General features: G+C 39.8%; 1 protein-coding gene across 4 annotated transcripts in view; it reads right to left on the bottom strand.

Moving 5' to 3' along the window:
* Positions 1–23331, bottom strand: part of YAP1 (Yes1 associated transcriptional regulator) — an 84130-nt gene that overhangs the window by 10238 nt on the left and 50561 nt on the right. Inside the window, exons 4-6 of one of the 4 annotated variants that reach the window (XM_088522341.1) lie at positions 21668–21781; positions 8916–9109; positions 7345–7392 (exon numbers count right to left, since the gene is read on the bottom strand). In XM_088522341.1, coding sequence (XP_088378467.1) covers positions 7345–7392; positions 8916–9109; positions 21668–21781 — 356 coding nt within the window. The remainder of the gene's footprint in view (positions 1–7344; positions 7393–8915; positions 9110–21667; positions 21782–23331) is intronic. The other 3 variants (XM_088522342.1, XM_088522343.1, XM_088522344.1) reach the window with 3 other exon arrangements.

Raw genomic sequence — 23331 nt, forward strand, 5'->3', positions numbered from 1 at the left:
ACAGACCATCTGCACAAATTATTTCTTCACTTTAAATATTTATGTTCTTGTTGGAGAAACACAAAGTTCTAGCATATGTAGAAAAGAAACAGGGAAAACACATGGGCAGAAGACAACGAACAAATTCAGAAATGGAGTTACGCAATAGACGAAGAGTAGGGGAAAACACAAATCATCCAGTGTTGCAATCATGAAAACCATCAAAACTGATGCAAGAGGAGCACTGATAGTTAACTGTATTGCACGTGCTTGGCACAGTTCTCATTTCTGTGTGTCACCTTTTTGCCTATCTGTGAGCAAGAGATTCTGGGCAACCACCTCCAGTCCCGTTTGCGAGAGCCGGTAGGGCAGCACGGAGCAAAGGAGACGTTAGCGGCCAGCCTGGCTCGGCAGGCCCAGCCGCGGCACCGCTCCGCGCTCCGTGTGCTCCCGGCGGCACCTCTGGGCGCGGGGCCGCGTGCGAGGAGGCAGCCGCCTCATGGAGGCCGCACAGGCCGAGGCGGCTGCTCCACCAACCCCCGTTTGCTGCCAGCAGAGCAGGTACTCAAGGCCACCCCATACTCAAACAGGATTCATTTCTTCGGCTGACCAATTGCTTTAGCAGTACTTCTAGCTTTAAAAAAAATCATTTAAAAATAACTTTCCTTACAACTCTTCTGTAGCTTAACTGTGACAAACATACACACTAAGTGCATTACAGTCAGACTGGGCTGACGCGACACGGTCCCTGCACTCCACTGTGTATCCCTGTCATGCAACCCAGGTATCTTTTCTACTGTATGTAACTGTAATATAAATACTACAACTTTTGCCACACACACTAACAAAAAACCATTTAACTCAAATCTATTGCTTTCAGTAAAGAATAAGGCTATACTCTGCCTCAGAAATCAAAGAACAGTTTAAAGTACTATGTTCACAAGAAGGCTCAGGAACTGTAATGTTGCTTTTATAGTAAAAGCAACTGAGTTCCACATTTTGTGTATTTTTGTGCCAGTCAACATAGTCCCTCCCCCCTGGATGTAGCCACACAGGACTCCCTTTCACTACTGCATGACTATTTATGTCCAGTTGTGTTTGCATTTTCTGGGCACTCTTTAAATAATACCATAGAGTGCTGCTCACAAGAAATAAGACAGTTTTAAGCAACAAATAGATTAAGGAACCACTTCATCATTTCTTAAAAATATCCAAATCTGAGTTGTACTTTCCAATGCTTTGGCAAAACTTATGGCTATATTTAACAGAATTTCAAGGCACAGACTGAGAGTCGGTGTAGCCTGCCTTGACTTTTAGCTGTTGTGGGTTACGCCCCATCTCCAAGGGGACAATTCCTCCGTCACTTTATACTGAGGATGGCAGGTGGCCTTTGTGTATTCCCACCCTCTCCTGAGCTGGAACTACCATTTGTATGGCTGTACACTGAGACAAATTAGAAAACTGACTAAACTGAAAAGCGATTTTTCCGATAGCTGCCTTTCTCTGATCTGCCTCACCACACAAATGCTTTGGTTACTAAATTAGGAATAACAGTGAGCAAACATATCCATTTTGGCTGCCTTATTATTTAAGGCAATCTCTGGCAGACAGCCAAGAGCACCAATGTTTTTACCTGCTGCAGTCCAATTTGCCAGAGCTTGTCTACCAGAGCTCTCAATTGTTTTGTTAAGAAGCAAATATTTTGCTAAAAAACACTACACAACTCCCTGATCACAGTCTTCGTCTCCAATTTAGGCTGGCTCTATGCGGGTCTTTAAATATTACACTGAACTAATTTCTAGAGCCACAGCACTGACTTCTCCATTGCACGGGCATGCTGCCATATGTGTAACCCTGGTGGGACTCTATAGTCAGGCTCTGTGCAACTGATACACATCAAAAGACGTATTCGACAGAGTATCTGAACTAACCTCTAGCTATATAAATTGCAAGAGCTTTCTTACAAGCAGATGTCTACAAGAATAGAGCTAATACACTAAGAGTTGTTCTTAGAAGCTCCATTTAGTGTGACAGACCAAAAAAAAAGTTACTTCATTAACTGCAAAGACTTTTAGAAGTAGTCCACTGAATAACACAGCTTGTTACCTACTGGAATAAAATATCCCTGCTAAAAGTAAAATAAGAACAATTAAAGGAAATTTGAGATAACTACAAATTGATTTCTGCCTAATTGGAATCTTCAAGATCCACTTCTGATATTGCATGGGCTGCTTGATATCCTTAGTCCTGTGCTACTGCTCTTCAGCCAGATTTCAGTACTGGTTTTGGAGAGTAAGCAACTGGTTACAATTTTTGTTCACTGTGAAAAAGCAACATTAAAACACTGAAACAGAACAGTCAAGCTCTATTGTAGCTCTATTAATAAAAAGAGCTAACAAGTGGAAGGAAGGATACAATAATTACTAAAGTAAGAGGGGTTAGATGTTATTTGTGTTATTAGAAAAACAAAACTTCAATCAAGAGCAAAGTGGAAAATCCTTGTTGGAAGGACTCTTCACTGCATCTCATCTAGCTCTTCTCAAGACTGTACATAGCAGATCTTTTTCGGGATGAGACATATCACAGACCACTGTTTCTATCAAACACCACAGAACCAAGCAAAAGGAAAACACAGGGCACAATTCAGCTATACAGTTTACTCTGTGTGACTTACTTTCCTCTTGAACTCTATAAATATAATTATTGAAAAAAGTTCCTGAATATTAGAGTAAAAAAAAAAAAAAAAAAAAAAAAAAAAGCTATGTTTAAAATCACTGGTCAAATGGCTGGGTTCAGTACCTTATCTGTGTTTAAAAAACAAAAACAACCCTGAAAACAGACTTACATATAACAACTTGGTGAAAACAGCTGCAAAGCATTTTTATCTCCTTAATCTAGGTCAGCTTTGCATAACATGTGGAGGGGAAGGAGGAGAGTCAAGAGACAACCCTATTAGGGATTAATTACCAGTAAAAGTGGTCACTGGACTCCAGTTGGAATGAGACACGAACAAAAGTATAATCAATTATGAAAAAAAAAAGCATATAAAAGGCACAGCAGTCACCTGAAAGGCACCAGCATTCCTGTATACAGTCTGTATCTTTCTTTAAATCATGAAACACCTTCATAGGCCAAAGTAGTGCTGCACTCCATTCCCCAATAAAAGAAGGTATAAATCTGCAAAATAATGCTGATCTATTTAATGATATAAAATGGTGAAGGGGTAGGGGGAGGGCACAAAATCCTCAAGTCTGCAGTAATATAATACTAACTTCACTACCACAACAAAAGGTGCCTGCAGAATTTGAGCCCTTGATTTTAATGCTGCCTTCCTTGCTTTCTCCTGAGAAGAATGCCACGAATCTGACAGCAAAACAGCTTTACGCTGAGTACACACAAAGTGACACAAAATATTTTATTGATGAATAATAGTATCCTGTGAAATTGGTATCTTCCCCTCTATCTCAAGATTTATCTTAACATTGAAAAAATCTGCCTGTTGATTAAAGTTGTCAGACTTTGATTTAAATTGATTAAAGATGTCAAACATCAGTAAAAACAGAAAAAATACAGGAAATTGAAATAATCTTTCAAAAAACGTTACTTATTTAGCACTGAAAGCACTTAGCACTATTTAGCACTTATAACTTAACTACTTAAGAGTAAAGATGCATCAAAAAGAAATGACTCAGCAGATAGGGTGCGAGTGGTCATATGTCTTTGCATATCATATCTGGAAACTCTTCCCTGTTGGTAAGAAACAAACCACAGAGGAACAGGACAGAGAATCAGAGTAGTATTTTATTATTTTTAAAAAATAAAATAAAAAATCTACACATTTCACGTATGCAGAGCCACGAAGACAGTGGCCCAGAGATAACAGAAAGGTAAGCCAGAAAGCAGAGTCGGGCAGAGGGACAAGGAAGCCAGATGGCATCTGGCTCTGTAAGACAAGAACCTTATTACAGAGCTGGAGGAAAAGAGCAGACACTCAAAGGGCAAACACACACACAGGAACTACAAACCGGTTGTAACAAACTGATCATACTAGCAAACGTGCCATTATCAGCTGCAGTCAAATTAAGAGAAATTAAGCAAAAACAAAAGAACAAAAAACACTTGCAGCTTGAGCACAAGGAGACAAGGAAACAGCCTGCACAATACCCGAGAATAACACCACACAAGCATGCCAAATAATACACTTCAACATTATTTGCTCCTCTCTTTCTATCAGAGATCCTATCAACAAGCCTGTTGAAAGGATCGTTACCCAACATCTAGCCAAGTTTGAAATTTATGTAACAGCTGACTTCAGCAGAATATAGATGCTTTTATTTATTTATTTATTTATTGACAACTGGGTGGTAAAGGGTAAGTCTCAACTGGTTAAGCATGCAGCTTTAAGATTACATAAATAATTCATGATTTGATAAGGAACCAGATGGATGTTTCTTTTTCAAATTCCCAAGATGTGTCAATAGTTGAGAGTTCTTTTGTAGTGTGTAGTTGCTATACACACTAAATATGGAAGTTGCAATTTTTGCTTCAAATACCTTTGATTTAGACATTTTTCTGATTATGAGAAAACACATCCTCATTAAAACAAGAGTCTTCTACAGGACTATGATAAAAGATGAATCTGAGCAACTGATTAATCTTTCAAGGAGGAAAGGCTTGCATGAACTCATAATACTCAGTGTTGGCAACCCTAAAGAGATATTACAATATCACAAAAGAATGAATTAAACCCGGCAAAGACACAGTGTTTGCCCAGCACCAAGAAACATGACCAGAAGTATCAATGTATTGCTGGCCCCAAATCCAAGTACACGGACAAACACGTCAAGAAGAAAGAGGAAGTCGGACTAGATGCAGGATGTTGGACTAGATGACCTCCCTTGGTCCCTTCCAACCCCCTAAATTCTATGACTAAGAAAATTTCAAAGATCCCATTGAAAGGTTAAGGAAAGTCTTCTAGTATTTACCCAAATAAAAGAAATGCTTCATGAGAAGTGAGCTTTAAGAATTCTGATATTTCATGATTGACTTACTTTACAAAAGTAAGACCTTGACAATATCATCCCAAAGCAGACCACATCTTCCTAGAATTAATAATACTGAACATTTCTTGAAGATTTTTATCATTCCTTAAGGAGACCTCTACAAGTCGGCAAGAGAAGCCATTACTTGTCCCCCGAACACAAGTGTATTATCATAAAACAGATAATTTCTCTCAACTTCATGAATTATCATCAAAGGCAGGAAAGGTTCCAACAAGAAGAAAAGTGTGACCAAAAAAGCTTTATTTCTATCTATAGATGTTTCCAGATTCACTGGGTTGACTATGACCTGAATCTGATGTACATACTTGGACTTAAAAAATAGTATCATAGAGAAGACAACAGAGACTGAAACTATGGCATACGGCCTCAAGAAGCATCCACAGAACAAATTCCAAGGCAGTTCTCTAAGCATCTTCTCTCACATATGGCTGGTCACCACTTCATTGAAGTGGTGCATGAAAGTACAGAAGTAAAGCAGATCATAATCATACATGAATAATCCTGTGTTATAAACCTTTGAAGTTGACACAGTTGCACACTTTTCTATCAGTAAGATCACTCAAACACAACTTGGCTTAATTAGTGACTGCAGGCTAATAAAACCCAGTCTGGTGGGTATAAAGAAAGCCTGACAAAGTCCGTTTAAATATAATCGGAAACTTGAACTTTGTGTATATCCTTTTACCATTTTTCATCCCAAGCAACGAACCAAGGGAGACTACTGCAGTCATGTGTAGTGACATTGCACATATTGTCTATTATGTCACTCTACAAGAGGATCCTTTGAGTTTTTGCAACTTTATAGTGCTTTAAGTCAAAATTTCAGGTAATTCCAAAATTGTGATCTTTCCGAGTTAAATCTGTAATCGATACTAAAGATTTCTATTATTTGCTGCATATTTTTCAGTTGCCAACAGGAAGCAGAAGTTACTGTGAAAGAAGGAGCAAAAGCATGATAGAGCTTCTTACATATGGGGAAACACAGAATACAATTTGGGTTTTGGCACTCAATGGAAAAAGCATCCCTTTTGAATAACTTGGTTGTGATAGAGGATAAGATGATTTGAACTGCTGTGGAGGAAAGCACTTCTCTGTTTATATCTTTATATACCAGCGATTCTTAACAGTTTTTCCTCCTCCTGTGTAATGGAATCTAATGCTAAGACCATTACCAAGCTAATGCTCTGTAAATGAATTAAGTAATTGGTTGCTGATTCCACCTTAGTTCAAGTTTAAGTTTGAGAGCTGCCCTGATATTGCCAAATGGGACTGTATTTTTTTCAGGATGCCAACACTATTCCTGAAGTTTGAAGACCATTTTTCTAAAGACCACCTTCTCCAAACTAGTAATGTACAACTTCTGTACTACTTCACAGGAGAATTTGACACAGCAGTACTCATGGCAACAAAACACAGGATACTTCTTTATTTTTCCAAGAAATATGCTATCTTCACTGCACAAAAAGAAAAAAACAAAAAAATAATACAAGCCAAAGTAAATGCTGTCCTAAAAACAGTAGGTTAAGAACACTGGTAGCAATAAGAAGCAAGAAAATCTTTGAATATATCCATAAATTCACCCTTTTAGGAATACACGCAATATTCCATTTCTTAAGAACCTAAGAGAAATGCACATTCAGCTTCTCATTGTGCTTTACATTCTGACCAATTCTCTTTTGCTCTGAGTTGGTAAAACTTGTAAAAAATGTTTCCTACACAGAAAATGCATCTATGCAGGACCCTGTTAAATTTCAGAACAGAATGACTACAAGTTATATCCCCTTAGCAAGTATGTTGTTAGTCTAACCTCTTAAATATTTGTTATATTTCACATGCTTAAAGAAAAATTCATAAATACTTTAAATGATTTTTGACTGATTTGCAGATATTCTTTAAGATCAAACCTGTTTAAACAAACTGATCAGAATATTCATATGAACAGTAAGTACTTAAAAGTCACAAACTACTACCTTAGATGTAATGGAAGGTTTGCTTTAAATACACATCTTGATGACATCAGGGCTGGAACAGCAGTATCCACAAGAATGCTAAACAAGAATGTCGTTTTCAATGCAGAAAAACGTGCAATGAATTCCTCATTTGCTTTTAAATATTGATATAAAGTTGTGGTAATGCTGCACTCAGAAACAAATGTTAGGGTCATGACCAGAGAAGTGGTTCAAAAACGTGTATGACAGAGCTTGTTTCTAGAATGTTTTTTTATGTAACAAAGTTCCTCTGCTAGCCTGATTTAATGCTTTATTTTTTTCTAATTATGCTGAAACATCAGTTAAGAGCCTACCTGATGTTTTGGAGAATTTGCTGTGCTGGGATTGATATTCCGCAATGCCTAAGAGTAAAAAATAAGATGGATAACGATTACTTTAGCTGCATAGTTTGGCTGTGCAGGCTGTCTAATAAACACCATCTTGTAGTATAAAGTCCCCAAGACAAGCCAGATGAGACAGGATAAGGGAGTTGAGAGTCCACAAAAAAAAAAAAAAGAAAAAAAAAAAGAAAAAAGAAAGAAAAAAAAATCATGAAACAGGGAAACAAAACTCGCAGCTTTACTAAGGATGAGTATTGACAGAAAAGCTTAACGGCCAGGGAGAACAACACGAGAGGAACTCACTGTCACCTTGTCCAAAGTTAGTCAGGTTTCTTAATGACAACTGAAGCAAGAAGAAAATTAGAAGGCCTACCTAGAAGCATGCTAGCATAGTGTAAAACATTTGTTGGTGGATTAATAGCAAAGCAGGAATAGCAGAAGCCCAGGTGCTTAAGCAGAGAGCAAAACTCCTGATGCCATTTTTGCAGTGTGTTTTTTATTTGGAGTACTACAGGAAGCATCGGGTTTTAAAGATGACCCATCTTATATCAAGAGATGCTAGAGATTCCTAAACACAAACCTAGAGCACAAAAATGATAATGGGAGCCAGATTCCAGGACAGAATACTGAAGAAAGAAAAAAGTTGTCTTTTAAGATGTCTCCTCTCCTGATACAAAGCCCATCACCCAAAGTGAAGAAGGGAACAGAGTAAGATTTTTAAAAGTTCATTTTCCTAAAAGAGAAGATTAGTGCTTTCTCTGGCAGTGTCAAAAATAAAGAATATCCTAAGCATCTAGCACAGATGGTAAAAATCTTTTCTAATGAAGCAGAGGATTTAAATAAAAGTCAAAAAGAAGTCTGAGGTGGAACTGAAAATCCAGAAATCCCAATATCCAGCCCTACCCTCTGTCACTCACTATGGTTATATTCATGTACTAGAAAAATTCTGAAAGGAAGAGTTTACAGCCTAATTATGAAGTCTGAAATTCCTCATAATAAGAAAATCACAGCTTCAGAATCCAGCGTGATTCAGTTGTTCCATACTCCTCTGTTAAACAGATGAGATTTTAGTAACAAGGTGTCTCCTCAATGCATCACATACAAACTTGAAAAGTACTTTGGAATCCTGCAGCCTGTGACACATTCTAAAAGGGAAAGACTTCCCTCCGCTTCAAAGGCAGAACCAAAGCAGCTGTGGGAACCAAACTTTCTGCCTTTTTGCATGACTCAGAACTCAATGAATGTGAGAGAGATTCTCAAGAGGAATCTCCAATCAGATCAGCAGTCCATGATGTCATCCTACTAGTAAGGCAGCCTGCTCTTTGAGAGTTTTGTTAGACAGGAATGAGGGAGGAAAGCAAAACGCTTCTGTCTCATAAATCGGACACTTTCACTACCAGGCTGATACCAGTAAACAGAAAAAATTAAGACTTTTTCACATCTTAAAGCCTTTTGTACAGTCTCTAGTTTTTAACACACACTAGAACAACAACTTAACCAGAACAATAAAACATAAAAATAAATAGTGGAAGTAGGTGTCTAACCTGCGGCCTCACCTGCCGAAGCAGTTCTTGATGCTTCAGTCTCAGCCTTTCCTTCTCCATCTGCAGCTGCTGCAGTCTCATCTGCTGCTGCTGATTGGAGCTGCTCCCACCCATCACGCCAGCCTGGGGGCTCTGCGGGGCCAGCGGGGGCGGCTGCTTCACTGGGGCGCTTTGGCTGATCCGCTGATTCATAGCTAAGGAACCAAAACAAGAAACATTTTAAAATTAAGTTCAGAAAAATGCTTGCGAGCAAAATAGTAGGCCTAGACAGCGTACGTTAAAAAACTTGTAACACATCACGAACTATGACAGTACAGAACATGCAGCTATGCACGGATGTCCACAGAATGGGAAACGTTCTGTTCGCAGTTGAAGCGACATTCTCAGGTTAAAGAATATAGGGTCCAACTCTGAAAAGAGCCAAACTTTTAAGATGGTAAGAAAGAGAGAAAGTCCCTGAGAAAGTCCAAACTAGTGATAAAATATTTCAAGTGTAATTAGAATAATTAATTCTCTCTTATTCTCTTCTTTTTAATATACTTTTCTTGACTTAGGTGCAAAAAAAAAAATACAATTTACTTATTCAGGTGAATTCTTAGTATCCTTAAGCTCTGTAACCCACTGAATACCAAAACAGACGGTCTCCCTTATATCCAGCTACATTTGGTTACAGGCTACATTCCTCCATCTGTGCTGCAGCTCATGCATCAACCATTCACAATGTTTCCACACCAAGTTTTGAGTGTGACACCAACTTCATTTGGAGCAGCGTGAGATGAAAAACTAGGGATGGTACAGAAATGGCAGGTAAATAACACAGGCAGAAATATTGCCATCAGCACATGGCATGTGTTTTGCTGACGCTTCTTCCCCTCCTCCACCTCCCCTGCAAGGTGTGCAGGGCATCTTTTCTGGGGTGGAAAGAAAAAGCTTATTCCTATATAACTAATACATAATGATGACTCATCTCCCCTTTTCCCATGAAAGCAAGATCTAAGGTAAATTTTGTTTCATAAAATAATGTATAATTTGGACCTAGCTACTTGACAGACCTGATTTTTCCCTCACAAGAGACCTGCTGAAGGTCAGCAGATGCCCTGGAGTCCCTGTAGTGGCACACAGGGCTTGGGAAAGGTGAATGTGGAAGGACATTGCTTTCAGGAGCTTTCAGTCCTAGAATTAGCTCCCCATCCTGTTCTCTGGAACAGCCCGAATCTGCTAACACTTAGAACATGTTGCAAAACACATTTGCTGGCGCAGTAATGGGAGAGTGGTAGGGATTTTTTTTATTATTTTTTTCTGGGAATGAGGATTATGGTTTATGGGAACTAAGGAAAGGCAATGAGCTTCTTTTAGGATAATGGGTTGTTTTGGTATAAAAACCACATCTGTTATCTTAGTTTGAATGAATTCATCATAGAATAGGATTCCTAGAACACTAACATTTTTAATTAATATAAGCAAAAAGCATTATCTTGTAAAGATTCTGTATCACCCTTTTCCTTTAACTCAACTCCGTGTGCTCCACTCACAGCCTGTAAAGTACAGACGTGCCTTTCTTTTGCTCCAAGAAATTCTACATAGTTTTAACCATCTCATAAAAAGCAGTAAGAAGTGCTGTAGCCTCACAGTCTTGCTTCCTTTCCCTTGGCACAACTGTTCACCAGTTCATCTTTCCATTGAGAGGGAACATATGAAGAAGAAATACTGTTTTACTTGCTGCAGGGAGAACGGAAAGGGAAAATAAAAAATCCCAACCAAGAACAGTGACTGACTTAACTCTCCAATCTACATTTTTAACCATTCTATAGATCAGGCACACAGTCTAAACTAAACATAGTTCTACAGTCTAAACTAAACATAGTTCTATTTTCATGAGTCCAATGTGAAAATAAAATGAAGTATTATATGTCTAAAGAGATAAGTGATCTTTTATGGAGTTACTTGTGAGAGCTTTGTACATATCACAAATAAGATAAAATTTCCAGCAAGACAGGTGAATGGATGAAGTAGAAAATAGCAGAAAAAGGATCCCAATGTCAAGTAAAAGCAACAAAATGAATGCTCAGGGGCAGGAGGGTCAACTCCAACTGGAAGTTCGATCCTGATGGAACAAAAAAATAACTACAGGAAGTCGAAGAAGCTGTGAATAAAGCTTAAAATTAAGCAGTTGTTCTTAGAAGACATCCAGTACTTCATCATCAAAACTGAACTTCAGCAAGAAAGTGATGGGCATCCGTCAACCACCCAGCTTTTCAACATGAACCACCCCTAGGCCAGCAAGACCCAGAGGCAGGACAGCTTGTGCCCCTGCTGAACAGGACACTGGGGGCTCACAAGGCCCAAGTATCAGAAACTGCTAGGCAGAAGTTTCAACATGGCCCTGCAAGGACGCGAGCGGTGAACAGGAACACAAGGAGTCCACTGGGCAGCCTGTGCTGGGAGCCTGATGGCAGGAGAAAGGTTAAGGAGGAGACAGGGGTGCAGAAGTGAAGGGCAGCCCACGTAGCAGCTCTCTTAGGGGCTAGACGTGACACTGCCAGATGGGGAATGGATTTGCTCCTTTCTGCCCAGATTCTGACCAAATCTGGAACCGGGATGATGTCTTTTGCTTTTTGCATCCTATCCTCTCATCTTGAGAGCAAAAAACGGAAGGGACAACAGAAAACAGCAGCCTTCTGCTGCTAACTCTTGTAGCCATCCCTCTAACCAAAGTAGAGGTCTGGGCTGCAACTCAGGAGTTGCAGAATTCAAACCCTGTCATTAAACACAAGGGAAGGTCAATTACAGCTGAAAGTAAAAGGGGACAAAGTATAGAAAATTACAACTACCTATGAAATCACCTAAAAAACAAAACGACAACAACAACACAACCACCAACACCCACACTCATTTAAATTTAGAGCAAACTACCCAACTCGTAAAAATAAAGCACCCAAAGCTGAGGAATTTCAGTTTTCATTTCATTAAAACTTCATCTTTAACTTTCTAGTCTCAGTTATACCATCGGCTTCCAGAGCCGCTGCCTCCTGCAGCTGACAGCCCCGCTCCACCACAGACAACTCAAGTAAATTCAGCAGTTCAGAACTTCAGATAAAGACACATGTGTACCATCAACAGGCTTTCAACGTGTTTTTCTATACGCAACACGCAAGTATCACTTCATTAGGTGTCTCTTCCACTAATATAGAGCTTTGGGAATAATTCTCTCATGACTTTTTTATTATTATTTATATACCTGTATTTATCTTCCTGACAGCTGCTTGTATCATTTCTGTCCTCTCTGCTGATCATATAATCAATCCACTCTTCCGATCTCCTGATTTTGCAACTTAAAATGTAACAAAAATGTTTGTCTGACACTGCATATTACTCCACCATCCTAGACCCCTGAAACGCTTTCTAATGTGCATTTTGACACTAGTGCTTATACCTAAAACTGTATCTAAAACAGGAGTATCACAAGATATTGAGACTTTGGTGTATACTTCATGTTTACCAATAAATCTGCAGAGACAGCTCAATTACATGATCATATATGATTTTTTTTTGTTACTCCTTAGAAGCTGGATCTAAGATCTAGTTTCTACATTCATTCACATATCTATTAAAAGGATTTTCTTTTTAAGCATTTTAATATTTTAGGAATGCAAGTCTCAGAGACTCCCAACTGACATGGCTTTAAACCAGTCTCAGGACAGATCTTCGACACGGGAATACTTTTAACCATGAAATTATACCGTGAGTTTGGAAATTAAACCAAGACATTTATCACTCCATTTTATTGGCTTAACACACCCAAGCGAAGAACCAGTGGGGGAGATAAATGAATGAATAAATAAAGTATCAGTAACACTGAATGATTTTCAGCCATCCCAGATGATTCCACAAGTATGTCATCTTCAAGGGAGGTAGAAAGGAGAATGTAATTTCCTATCATTTGCAACATAACATTTTGAAAAGAGGACAACCAGTGGTTAAAAGATTTTTTTTAACCTCTCTCTTGCAGGCTGAGGACACGACTGCAGGACAAACGTGTGCTCCGAAGTTTAGGTGTCATAGAAGCACTTTTTGTGTTTTCACACCTCACGGTTTTGTGGTGCTCCTTAAGCTCGTTTTAAAAGTCCCAGATTTAAAGGCAGAGGGCTTTGCTTATCTGCTAGAGCTGCGACTTATCAGCTTTCTGAAGCGCCTGCTCCTTCCCTTCCTGGGGCAGGGAAAGGATTTTAGAGCAGGGGCTCTGCACCCACCAGGGCAAGAGCTGCGAGACCTCACAGGCAGGCAGGAACAAACAGGTCTTTGTTTCTAGAAGAGGGGGTTTGAGGGAGGAGGAGGAGGGGCAGACAAGTTAAAAAACACTGGCAACTTAAAACAATTTAAAAAAAAAAAAAAAAGGATTTTGCAGCCCTATAACATGGCTGCAGCTCACAGTCTGCAGAACGCGTCAATCGTAGGAGTAGCAACATGCTTTTGAAAACTATCAGAGTTTGGGGCCCTCGAATACTACGCGTTAAGCGTTCCCTCGGCCCAGCTCAAAGCTGCGGCGGTGCCGAAGCTGCTCCAGAGCACCAGCTGCACCTTGCCTGAGGACAAGGGCAGAGGCGAAGGAACGACGGGCAGGCGCTGGTGTCCCCGGGAAAGGGCCGGCTCCCCGCGCAGCGCCGGGCGCAGGATCCCGCAGAGCTCCCGTGGAGGCGGGATGGCTGCTCACAGCTATCCCTTCGCTCCTCAAAACTGAAACTCACTTTAACCTCCAAGCCAAGGGTTATTTAAAGAACTCAAAAAGTCCCAGATCCTGCTGCCACCTGAGCAAACTATAGTTCTTAAAAGCAAGATTTAGGTTTATAGCAAAGGGAAAACTAAAACAGAGCACTTTTTCCTTTCACCTTCATGTAAAGGAAGAAGCAAATCTTTGAGCATCACTTTTGGCTACAGCCAGGTTTCTGACTGATGTTGGTCTGCAGCACCATAACAGAGGGGAGAGGAAAAAAAAAAAAAAAAAGCTTTGATTAAATTGAAAAGAGCCGAGAAGAAAAAGTTACCAGCAGGATTTAAAATAATGAGCCTCGGAAGTAATTAAAACTTGTTCTTCCTTTTTTTCCCCAGAGGCTTGTCAACAGTTTGTTTAGTCAGGATGCGAGGTATGTTTTTGGGCCTGCTAAATTATTTTAAGGAAATCCACGTTGTTTTGCATTAGCAGCATTAATAAACCCCAACCTATAACTCATCACAATAAAGCAACTCCATTGGTTTCTATGTTGTTCAAAGATTAATGTGAGGATGCTGGAGCTGAGAGGGGGCAGGAGCGAGAGCGCTCTGGGCTCCGCCTGGCTGCGGCAGCGCAACTTAGTAGCAATAAAAACTCTCACAGCCCCAAGATGGGCTCTTGCTTAAAGCAAGGTGTAAGCCATGAAAATACTATTACAGCAGCACCTCCAAATTATGCCTTGATTATTTTGCATCTATCAATTATTTACATTAAAGTGAAATCAGTATCTTCCCTCTTTCTCCTCTTTCACCAAGGCGCTCTGTAATTTAAAAACCAATAGTTGACTAAGCGGTTCCTAGTCTGCTTTTGATAAAGCTGCTGTCCTCAAAACTCTTCTTTGCATCCTAAAATGCTGAGGTGCAACAACGTGAGTTTCAGAAGAACTAAAATACTTTGCTCAGCCAGAAGAGCAAATATAAACAACATAATAATAGTAACTAGCTGTAAGAAACTTGTGTCCAGCACATGTTGTATGCACCAAAACATTTTCTATTCTTTAAAAAGCAATTTTAACTTTGGAAACTTAAACAATTTCAAAAGACTTCAATATTTTAACATCTACCTACCAAACAGAACTGTCTTCCCAGGACGTATTCCCAGTGGGATTAGTACTACATGAGAACTACTTAGTAGAAGACCGTAAAGGACAGATGATGAGAAGACACCTCTACTACTGCCAGTTACCCTTAAATGCTACATATGAAACACGGCAAGGACAACAGAGAGTGCAGGACTCTCGGCTGACCAATATCCAACACTTGACAATTGAAGATGTGGCAAAACACACTTAATCTAAGTCTCCATTTTACACCACAATTTAACCAGTAAAGAGTATCCAAAACAACACCAGCTTCCAACACTTTCAATTGTTCAATCACTTTCAAAATTAATTCCAGTGTTAACCAGGTCAAAAATCAAACTTCTTTCTTCTATAAAACATCAGGAAAGCCATTACATTAAAGGAAACTTACATTTAAAAATAATTTCTGACTTATTCACCTTTGAATTCTGATGTATTCCAATTTATACCTTGGGTATACGCATATGCACATGTGTGCATCTATTCTCTATTTCCATCATATGCCAATTACAAATGATTACATAAAAATTTCAAAATCCAATTAAGAAAACCTTTTTTTTTTTTAAATAAGCAGCATATGTCAAGAAACGGTACAAAACTTTTAATTAAAAAAACTAAAGAAAAACCATGAAAACCATGTTTCAAAATGACTGAACTCAAAAACACTAACATGTCTGAATTTTAAATTATATAGGAGCACCTACAGAGTACATAACTTTATATACCCATAACTTTATATAAGTGTATGTAAGTAAATGTATATTTTTTTCTTACTTGAACGCTGACAGACTGCAGGTAATAACGGCGGATGTGCTCGCGTGGGGCAGCTGCCGCTCCAGGCCGCAGGGAGCGGCACAGCGCGGTGCTGGCCGTGACGGCGGGAACGGGGCGCAGCGGGAACGCGGCTGTGGCGGTTCTGAGAGGCTGTGGAGTCTCCTTCTCTGGAGATCTTCCAAACCCACCTGGATGCCACCCTGTGCCCTGTGCTCTGGGTGTCCCTGCTGGAGTAGGGGGGTTGGATTAGATGATCTCTAGAGGTCCCTGCCAACCTCCAACCCTCCTATGATTCTGTGGTTCCCTTCGTGCCAGCCCCGCGATGGGCACATGGGGATTTATATCCCCGGGCATAGAGGCATTACCAGCAGCAAATCCCCTTTCTCATTAAAGGATTAAACTATTCTGAAACAAAAGTAGCTATAAGCCCGTATAAATCTATTGCCCTCAAAAATCTTCAATAAGGGGTTTTTCACTTTATTAGTGCACCCATATTTTACATACTGTAGTTTCTAAGTTCCTTGTGGGCAGATATAATGATTTCTTCAGCAAACTCTGGTCAGGAAGCAGAAAAACATGCACTTTTCATGCAAAACATCCTTTCATTTTCTCATATGCCATGAGGAATAACTAATAGCATTTATTGGCACCATTGTTTATAGGGCAGTACCCCCTCTATAAAGGATTGCTAAGCACCAAAACCTCCCGTAGAGTCAGGGGCCCTCCCTGTGACACACCAGCACTTCCCTGGAAACTCATCCTGCTCCCTACATCCATGTTCTTTGGAATACGCAGCAAAATAATTAGTCTCTTCTCCATCCTGAGTGATCTCCTGAAACTGTTCTTCTGGAAAAACAGGAACTGGGAAAGGCAACTACCAAGAGACCTTTGAGATGAGTCAAAACAATTTAGTTTTAATGACACAGCACGGAAAGAGGATCTGCCACCGCGTCTGCAGAGCCGGAACGACTATGGCCTACATCCTCACGCTCTGCTTGTGGGCAGGGAGAGAAGACAGATCTAGAGCTTAAAAAAATAACAATAATTTCCTTCTCTGGAGATCTTCCAAACCCGCCTGGATGCAACCCTGTACCGTGTGCTCCAGATGTCCCTGCTTGAGCAGTGGGGTTGGATCAGATGACCTCGAGAGGTCCCTTCCAACCTCAATCCTTCTGTGAATAATAATCAAACCTGAGAGGCCTAACATGAGTCTTCTGGACTAGCGTTCCAGTTTACAATGCCCCCAAATCTGCCTTTAGGGAGGCAGGTTTAAAGATGAGTGTTGAACCATCCATTGGACAGGTGAGGGACAGAGCTATGAAATACTCCTCTCAATTCCCAATAGTAAGAAAACAGTAGAGGCTCCAAAGCTTAAGTTTCTAAAATTTAGGATGTTTTAAGTGCATTTCAAGTTTTTTGTAGAAAACAGATACATGTTTCAATGTATTTGGATGTTCTTGTTCTTAATAAAAAATAAATAAAAAAAATACACTCATGCTTTAAAGTCTCATGCTTTCTTCTGCTTCTGACTGCTAGCTGCAATGAACCTGCAGGCCGTGTTCCCCTCCGGCAGCTCTGCACGAGCCCTTTGCAAGCTTAAGGATAACTGGTCTCGCACTGTGATCACGGACACAGACAGACCTGCTCTTACCATCACTTTTTTTCCTTTTCTATGGGTAGTTTAAGCAACTATATTCCAGGGAGGCTCTGCGCACCTTTCCATAATGATGCCAAACACTGTCTTGCCTTCGCCCTCATTCAAAATCCATGCAGAACTTAATAAACATTAACGTGATCCTTAACTGGGAGTGATAAAAATGAACTCGTGGCAACGATTTCAATCTGAGGTCACATCTCTTGCTTCATACCCCATTTGGCAGCTCCAATGCTGGAAAGAACAGAAGGAAAAAAGCTGGACATGTGTAAGGCTGGTGTGACCACTAGTAACAAACCTATAAAACTGAAGTTTGGAATAATCTAACAAAAATGTGAAACTCTATCTTGTTTTATTCCAATTCCTACAGATTTGTCGAAATACTCTAATGGAGTGCTTGTGTGAAAATATTAAGACTCAGGTTAAATCAGTAGAGACACTGAAATGAATCAACAGTTTCTGATGTTTTCTTCCTTTTTCCAGGTTCACCATACATCTTCAAAATTAACAAATTAAGTATCCTCAAAGGGCCAATTATCTTTGCTTGTGTTTCAAGCACCAGTCCTACCATCTGCAAACTGAAGTAATAGTTAAAAGCCCTTAATGCTATTGGAGGCAAAAGCCAAATCTTGGAAACTTGCAGCAATAAAGTTGGACGACTCCAAACTTCTTTTTTTTTTTTTTCTTTAACTGATTCTAGGAAATTAAATTTTATAGAAAAAGCAGATGTTCTCCTACTTCATCAACTCCAACTCCTCGCATGTGTAGCGGCTGATCTACTTCCTACTGAGACATTCTCTGACTATCAAGAACTACTGGGATCTGTGAAGAATGACCAGTGCACAACAGCAGAGAAGGGAAGAAGCTGGAAGACACAGATCTCTCCAGAAAGCTACCTCAACCTGACTAATTCTCTTAAGGAAATAACCTCCAAGAAATAAACCTGCAAAGGCACTGCAAAAGGTTGGACAACATATTTGTACCAGATGCTCTGCTAGCACAAGGAATCCTGCAGACAGAGGCCCAGGGACGCTACCCCAGCCTCATTCCTTTCATCCCATGTGATCTTTTATGATGGTCTGTGCTTGGCATGGAAAGATCCTCCTTCCATATTTAGTCCCTTCGTAGATTTAAAGGTTCAGCAATTCTCCTAACTCAAAACTGCTCTAAAGCCACATATATAGACTAACAGGATTAGTATCAGAACCACAGCAAGACCTCGCTGCAGTTTTAAGTGACGCAGCTGAAGACTTCAAGCCCACTTCAAATGTGCTAGAGCCGAGGCTTGGATCCAAGTTCCCATCTTCAGCTTGGAGCAAGCAGAGCTTAGAGCAGCCTATTCTGCAGTGGGATATTCTGACGGGAACTCTTATCTGATGCATTAGTCTTTAGAGCCTGTTCCAAGAAAAAAATCCATACCAACCACATCCTTTTGCTTTCTGTTTAAAGGCAGGAACGAAATACCCAAATGACCTTTACCAATTAAGTCAGGAGGTGTGCTTGCCTTTAAACTGATCCTCCTTCTTCTTTTCTAGCCACATTAATTAATAGTTCCCAGCACCACTTTGGAAAATAAACTTCAGTGTGCATCTACTAGACAAAATAAAGATGAATGTGAAGCTTCCATCTGATGAGGAACATACAGAGAGATAAGGGCCGACTCCCTCGCAGTGGAGAACTCGGAAACACCAAAGGGAAACACTCAGCATCCTCTTTGTGTCTGAATTATGCAACAGAAGAGTCGGTTTGCACACACCATTCAACAATGTTACGGTTTACAGTGTTTTCAGAATGGGTGAAAGGCAGCTTCAAGGAAGATCTTGAAGAAAATGAAGCATCTCCTTCATTTTCAATTAACATGAATACCACTGCATTGATCAAGAATTATGAAGATGCATTCACCTATTGCTTTTGAAAGATTTAATGCTAAAAACATATAGAAAACCAAGTCCTTATATTAAAGCACCAGAATACAACAGTATGGCAACAAGAAACAAACAGCAGTGTCAACCCATCCTGAGCACTGGAAGTAACGTTCTGAGCCATTCCCGTTTTATTTAGGGTCACAGCACGTATTTCTTGAGGATCTGCACATGATAAATAAGTGTCCGGCACAGTATGTTAGCTCTGTCAAACAGATTTTCTTCTTCTTTATTGGAGTGGCTTAAGAGGGTCACAAGTGAGAAAGCAACAGGAATAAGATTTTCTATTTTCTTGGCTCAAATGATAAAAACATAAACCACAATACACTGCATACAATTTTGGATTTCAAGGAAAACTCCTCCAAGCTCCACAGCAGCTAGCAGCTTGTCTCTATTTGCTGTCACTCTAGATCAGAAGAGCCCACATGCTTTTTTTTCCTTTCCTGCCCCTTTCAGTTACACTTGAGCTCTTTGACTGAAAAGGTCTGGAACAGATTAAAAGTCCGACCACAAAATAAAGAGCCTTGGCATGTACTCAAGCCTGTCTGGGATACACATACACAGTGGGCCCAAAAAGGGAAGCTATGCAGCAAGCAACCCTTATGCAGTCTTTTGGCCATTTCTAACTTCTTTCAGTTTAACTGCACAGCCTTAACATTTCATGGAGCTTCAGCAGGCACAAGACAAGTAGCTTTTCCTCGTATGGCTTGATGTACTATTTACAGGAATACAAAACAGCTCTGAGAAACAAGATTCATCTCACTCGTGACCTTTGTCAATTAAAACCTTTTCCACACTGCTTTCTAGTTCCAGCTGGCCTCTGTGGCTCTTGCCATTCTGAACACTACGGTAATACAAAGAAAAGCAATACACATATACTGGAAGATTACTTAAGTAAATATAACCCGCCTGCCTCTCTCTGCTGCAAGAGGCAACACAGATTTTTGGAAGTACTCCTTCCTCTTAAAGCCTTAGTCACGTATTCAGTAATTGCGAAGCTGCCAATGACCCACACACTCCTCCTGCGATGCACAAACCTGCAGGCGGGTGTCAGAGCCAACATGGGCATCTGTCAAAGCTGATGGTAATCAAAATAAAAGGAAAATATATATATATACACACACACATATATATGTGCCACCTTTGGGCTCAAGTTGCACAGTGGTTCAACCTGTCTACAAGCTAGCGAGCAGCTGATAAACAGCGTGACAATCTAGTGTTTTCCATAAGAGCAAGCGGATGTTTAATGCAAGCACTCAGCCTGCAAAACAGAACTGCTGAAAATTTTAACAGCTGTTTCACAAAACCAAAACGGAGCAGGCACTGGCGAGCACTGCAGCTCTCTGTTTATATGGCATTCATGGAGTTAATGCCTCTCCCAAAAGGGGCCCACAGTTGTTGTTAGGTCAACCCCTGTAAAGCTTCAAAGGCTTTGAATCCCCTCGGCCTGACCTACGCGGTGATCTGCACACTGTTTTCATTTAGCTGCTCCGAGGCCAAAAGCAAAGCTTCAAATCTACAATGATTTTTTCTTTTTTTACCCTACTGTTTTTTCCATTGCTGTGGAAAAATAGCTAACATCCAAACGAGATGAAAATAGTAAGTTACTGGGAAAACAGATCAAGAACAAATTAATATGTCTAATAGAGTTTATACACACAGGTCATGACTTCTTGCAAAAATAAAATAGCAATTTCACTGTAAACACATAAGAACAGTCACTTGGATGATCTAAGGAGCTCATTTAGATGTCTCTTTAACAATGTTACATTCTATTGCTATTTGTATCAATAGCGGCAGTATTTTACTGCAGAGTCTGCAACTCTGCTTTTAGCGTTCAAAAACTTTGCTAAAACATGAGCGTACAAAAAAAATGCCTCAAACCCCAAATATCAGTTCTAATGCATTATATATTTAAATTAGGGATCAGAAGATCTAGATGGAATTTACTATTTCTATGTGCAATGTTACGTAGTCTAATTAATATTCTTTACCCCTCAAAAGAAGATTATGATAGAAGCAACAGAACTAAATCTCTCCCTTTTTAAAAAGAGATTTTTTTTCCATGATCATCACTGTGACAAGCTGGAATTATAAGCTGGTATATGTTTCACGCATATTTAAAGAGAATAAATTGTTATTAGACAATGACCTCTTTAGGACAGGACCAAGGAAAGTATTGATTTGGTAATTAAAAGACTTTTCTGGTGTAAAATTTTGCAAGTTTAAGGGAGACTGGACAAAGTCGAGGCAGACAAGATATTTCTGAATGCCACCAAGTTTGGGAACCGTATGGATCATATGGCAAAAATCCCAAACCGTAGCATTAGCACCTTGGGTGACACACACTCTTACAGGATATAAGCTAATCCTTCAGAAGGGGAAAAAAAAAAAAAAGGAGGATTTTAAATAAGGTTTCTATGATTCAAATTAAAATATATTTTAAATCTCATTTAATCTTACTACAAAAAGTTTCCAAAATATGTCTGCAAAATGAAAGCTGCTAAGTGAACTGAAGCGGATCAAAAATGCTGAAGCGAGATGAACTTTTACCAAAGCGTGGGTCAAGCCTTGGGTCTAGCCAAGATGTGGTCTTGTTCTTATGGTTTATGTAGTAAATTTCTCCATCCTGGGTCATAGCTTGTTCCCATCCATCGGGGAGTGGGCCTGCAATATAGAAGGAAGGAGTTCATGGCGCGCTCTTGTTTGCTCCAGCTGAAAATTGATCTAAAAAAAATTGCAACATTTTACATATATAACAGTACATGAAACAAGAGAGTTCCAAGCTCATGTCTAACATTTCTGGGATAAGGACAAAGTGGCAAATGAGAAATAAAAGTATAGAAAGTATTTCTATCATTTTTATCTAAGATTTGGAGTTCAATTTTGAAGAAGGTGTTAGCATCCTTTTATATGATTTTGACACTTCCTTTTGCTATAGCCACATAGTACAAAACCAGCAATAAGTCAAGCCTGCCAGAATGAACCCAGCATGAGCACCAGAAAAAAAAGAATGAGGACAGTCTACCTTGCAAGGAAAAGTTCAGCTAGTGAATAGAGGCCAGTAGCAAGAGAACATGACAAGATTCTAAAATTGTATTTGTCTCTTCCATAGAGCAATTAAAAAGTCAGGACTTATTTCCCCCTTTCCTCATACTGTGACCTGCTGTGAAAGTGCTAAAAGCTGCAGCAAACAGAAAAACACAAACCGTAAAAGCAGGGGACAAAAAGCAAATGGAAAAGCAAAGGTCAAAACCAGCAGGAACGGACAGGAACACGAAGCACTAGGAAGAGCAGTGTCACCTCTACAAGCAGGACAGCACGTGCACGGGAACCTACGTTTAGGACACGGAGGAGGGGGACAGATGTGTTTGGGAGTCCAGTTAATGCCTGAATATGGAGTGTCGAGGGATTTCTCTTGTGCTCCAAACTGCAGCTTTCAAGAAAACAACCTTTACTTGGATACTGCCTGTGACCCACTCATTCCCATGTATATAGGATCATGTACATTCGTCTGTATTTGCTTTGTTTGAAAGCTATTCTCCAGGCTGGCTTCCTCTCATCGCAGGTGCTTTACATGTTTTCGATTTTTAGATCTATCATGTAGACATAGACTTTCAAAATTATCTAGATTGGATACAGGACATTTTACTCTCATTTCTTTAGAGTTGAATGCAATCTTAAGATGATTTACCAAGAGATCCACTACAAATCTTAAGAAAGTAAGAGAAATTAGAACAGGACCAGGAAGCAGGTTAACTTTTCTTCCTGCTCTTCCTCGATGCACTATAACAAAACATTAGTAAGAGTCACCTGGCTACTAAACTTTGACTAACAGGCTACTCAGTAAAGCGTAAGGTGCATTATGTGAAGCATGTACAGTCAGTAAGATTTCACACATGAGATTCAGATATACACACAAAAATCCAAACACGTGCCTGAAGCACCTACTCTACCAGTGTTGGAACACACTGATTCTTCCCGCCTTGGCTTGTTCTGAAGTGAGGCTGTTGAAGATTTCCATTGTTTAAAAGTCACTGGGAGAAAAAAATAGACTTGACTTGTTTGCTTAATCCCTAACTATGTTCTCAGGGGAATGTCAAAAAGAGTGAAATAGCCACTAGATTGCATTCCAGGAATATCCCAAGGCACAAACAAAAATTCTTACTCAAGTACTTGGCCCAAGTAAATGCCCCGCAAACTATATTTCTAGCCTA

The sequence above is a fragment of the Tinamus guttatus genome, unplaced genomic scaffold (genome assembly GCF_059628265.1).
Source record: "Tinamus guttatus ecotype Peru unplaced genomic scaffold, ASM5962826v1 Tinamus_guttatus_pri_ptg000150l, whole genome shotgun sequence".
In the NCBI taxonomy this organism is placed as follows: domain Eukaryota; kingdom Metazoa; phylum Chordata; class Aves; order Tinamiformes; family Tinamidae; genus Tinamus; species Tinamus guttatus.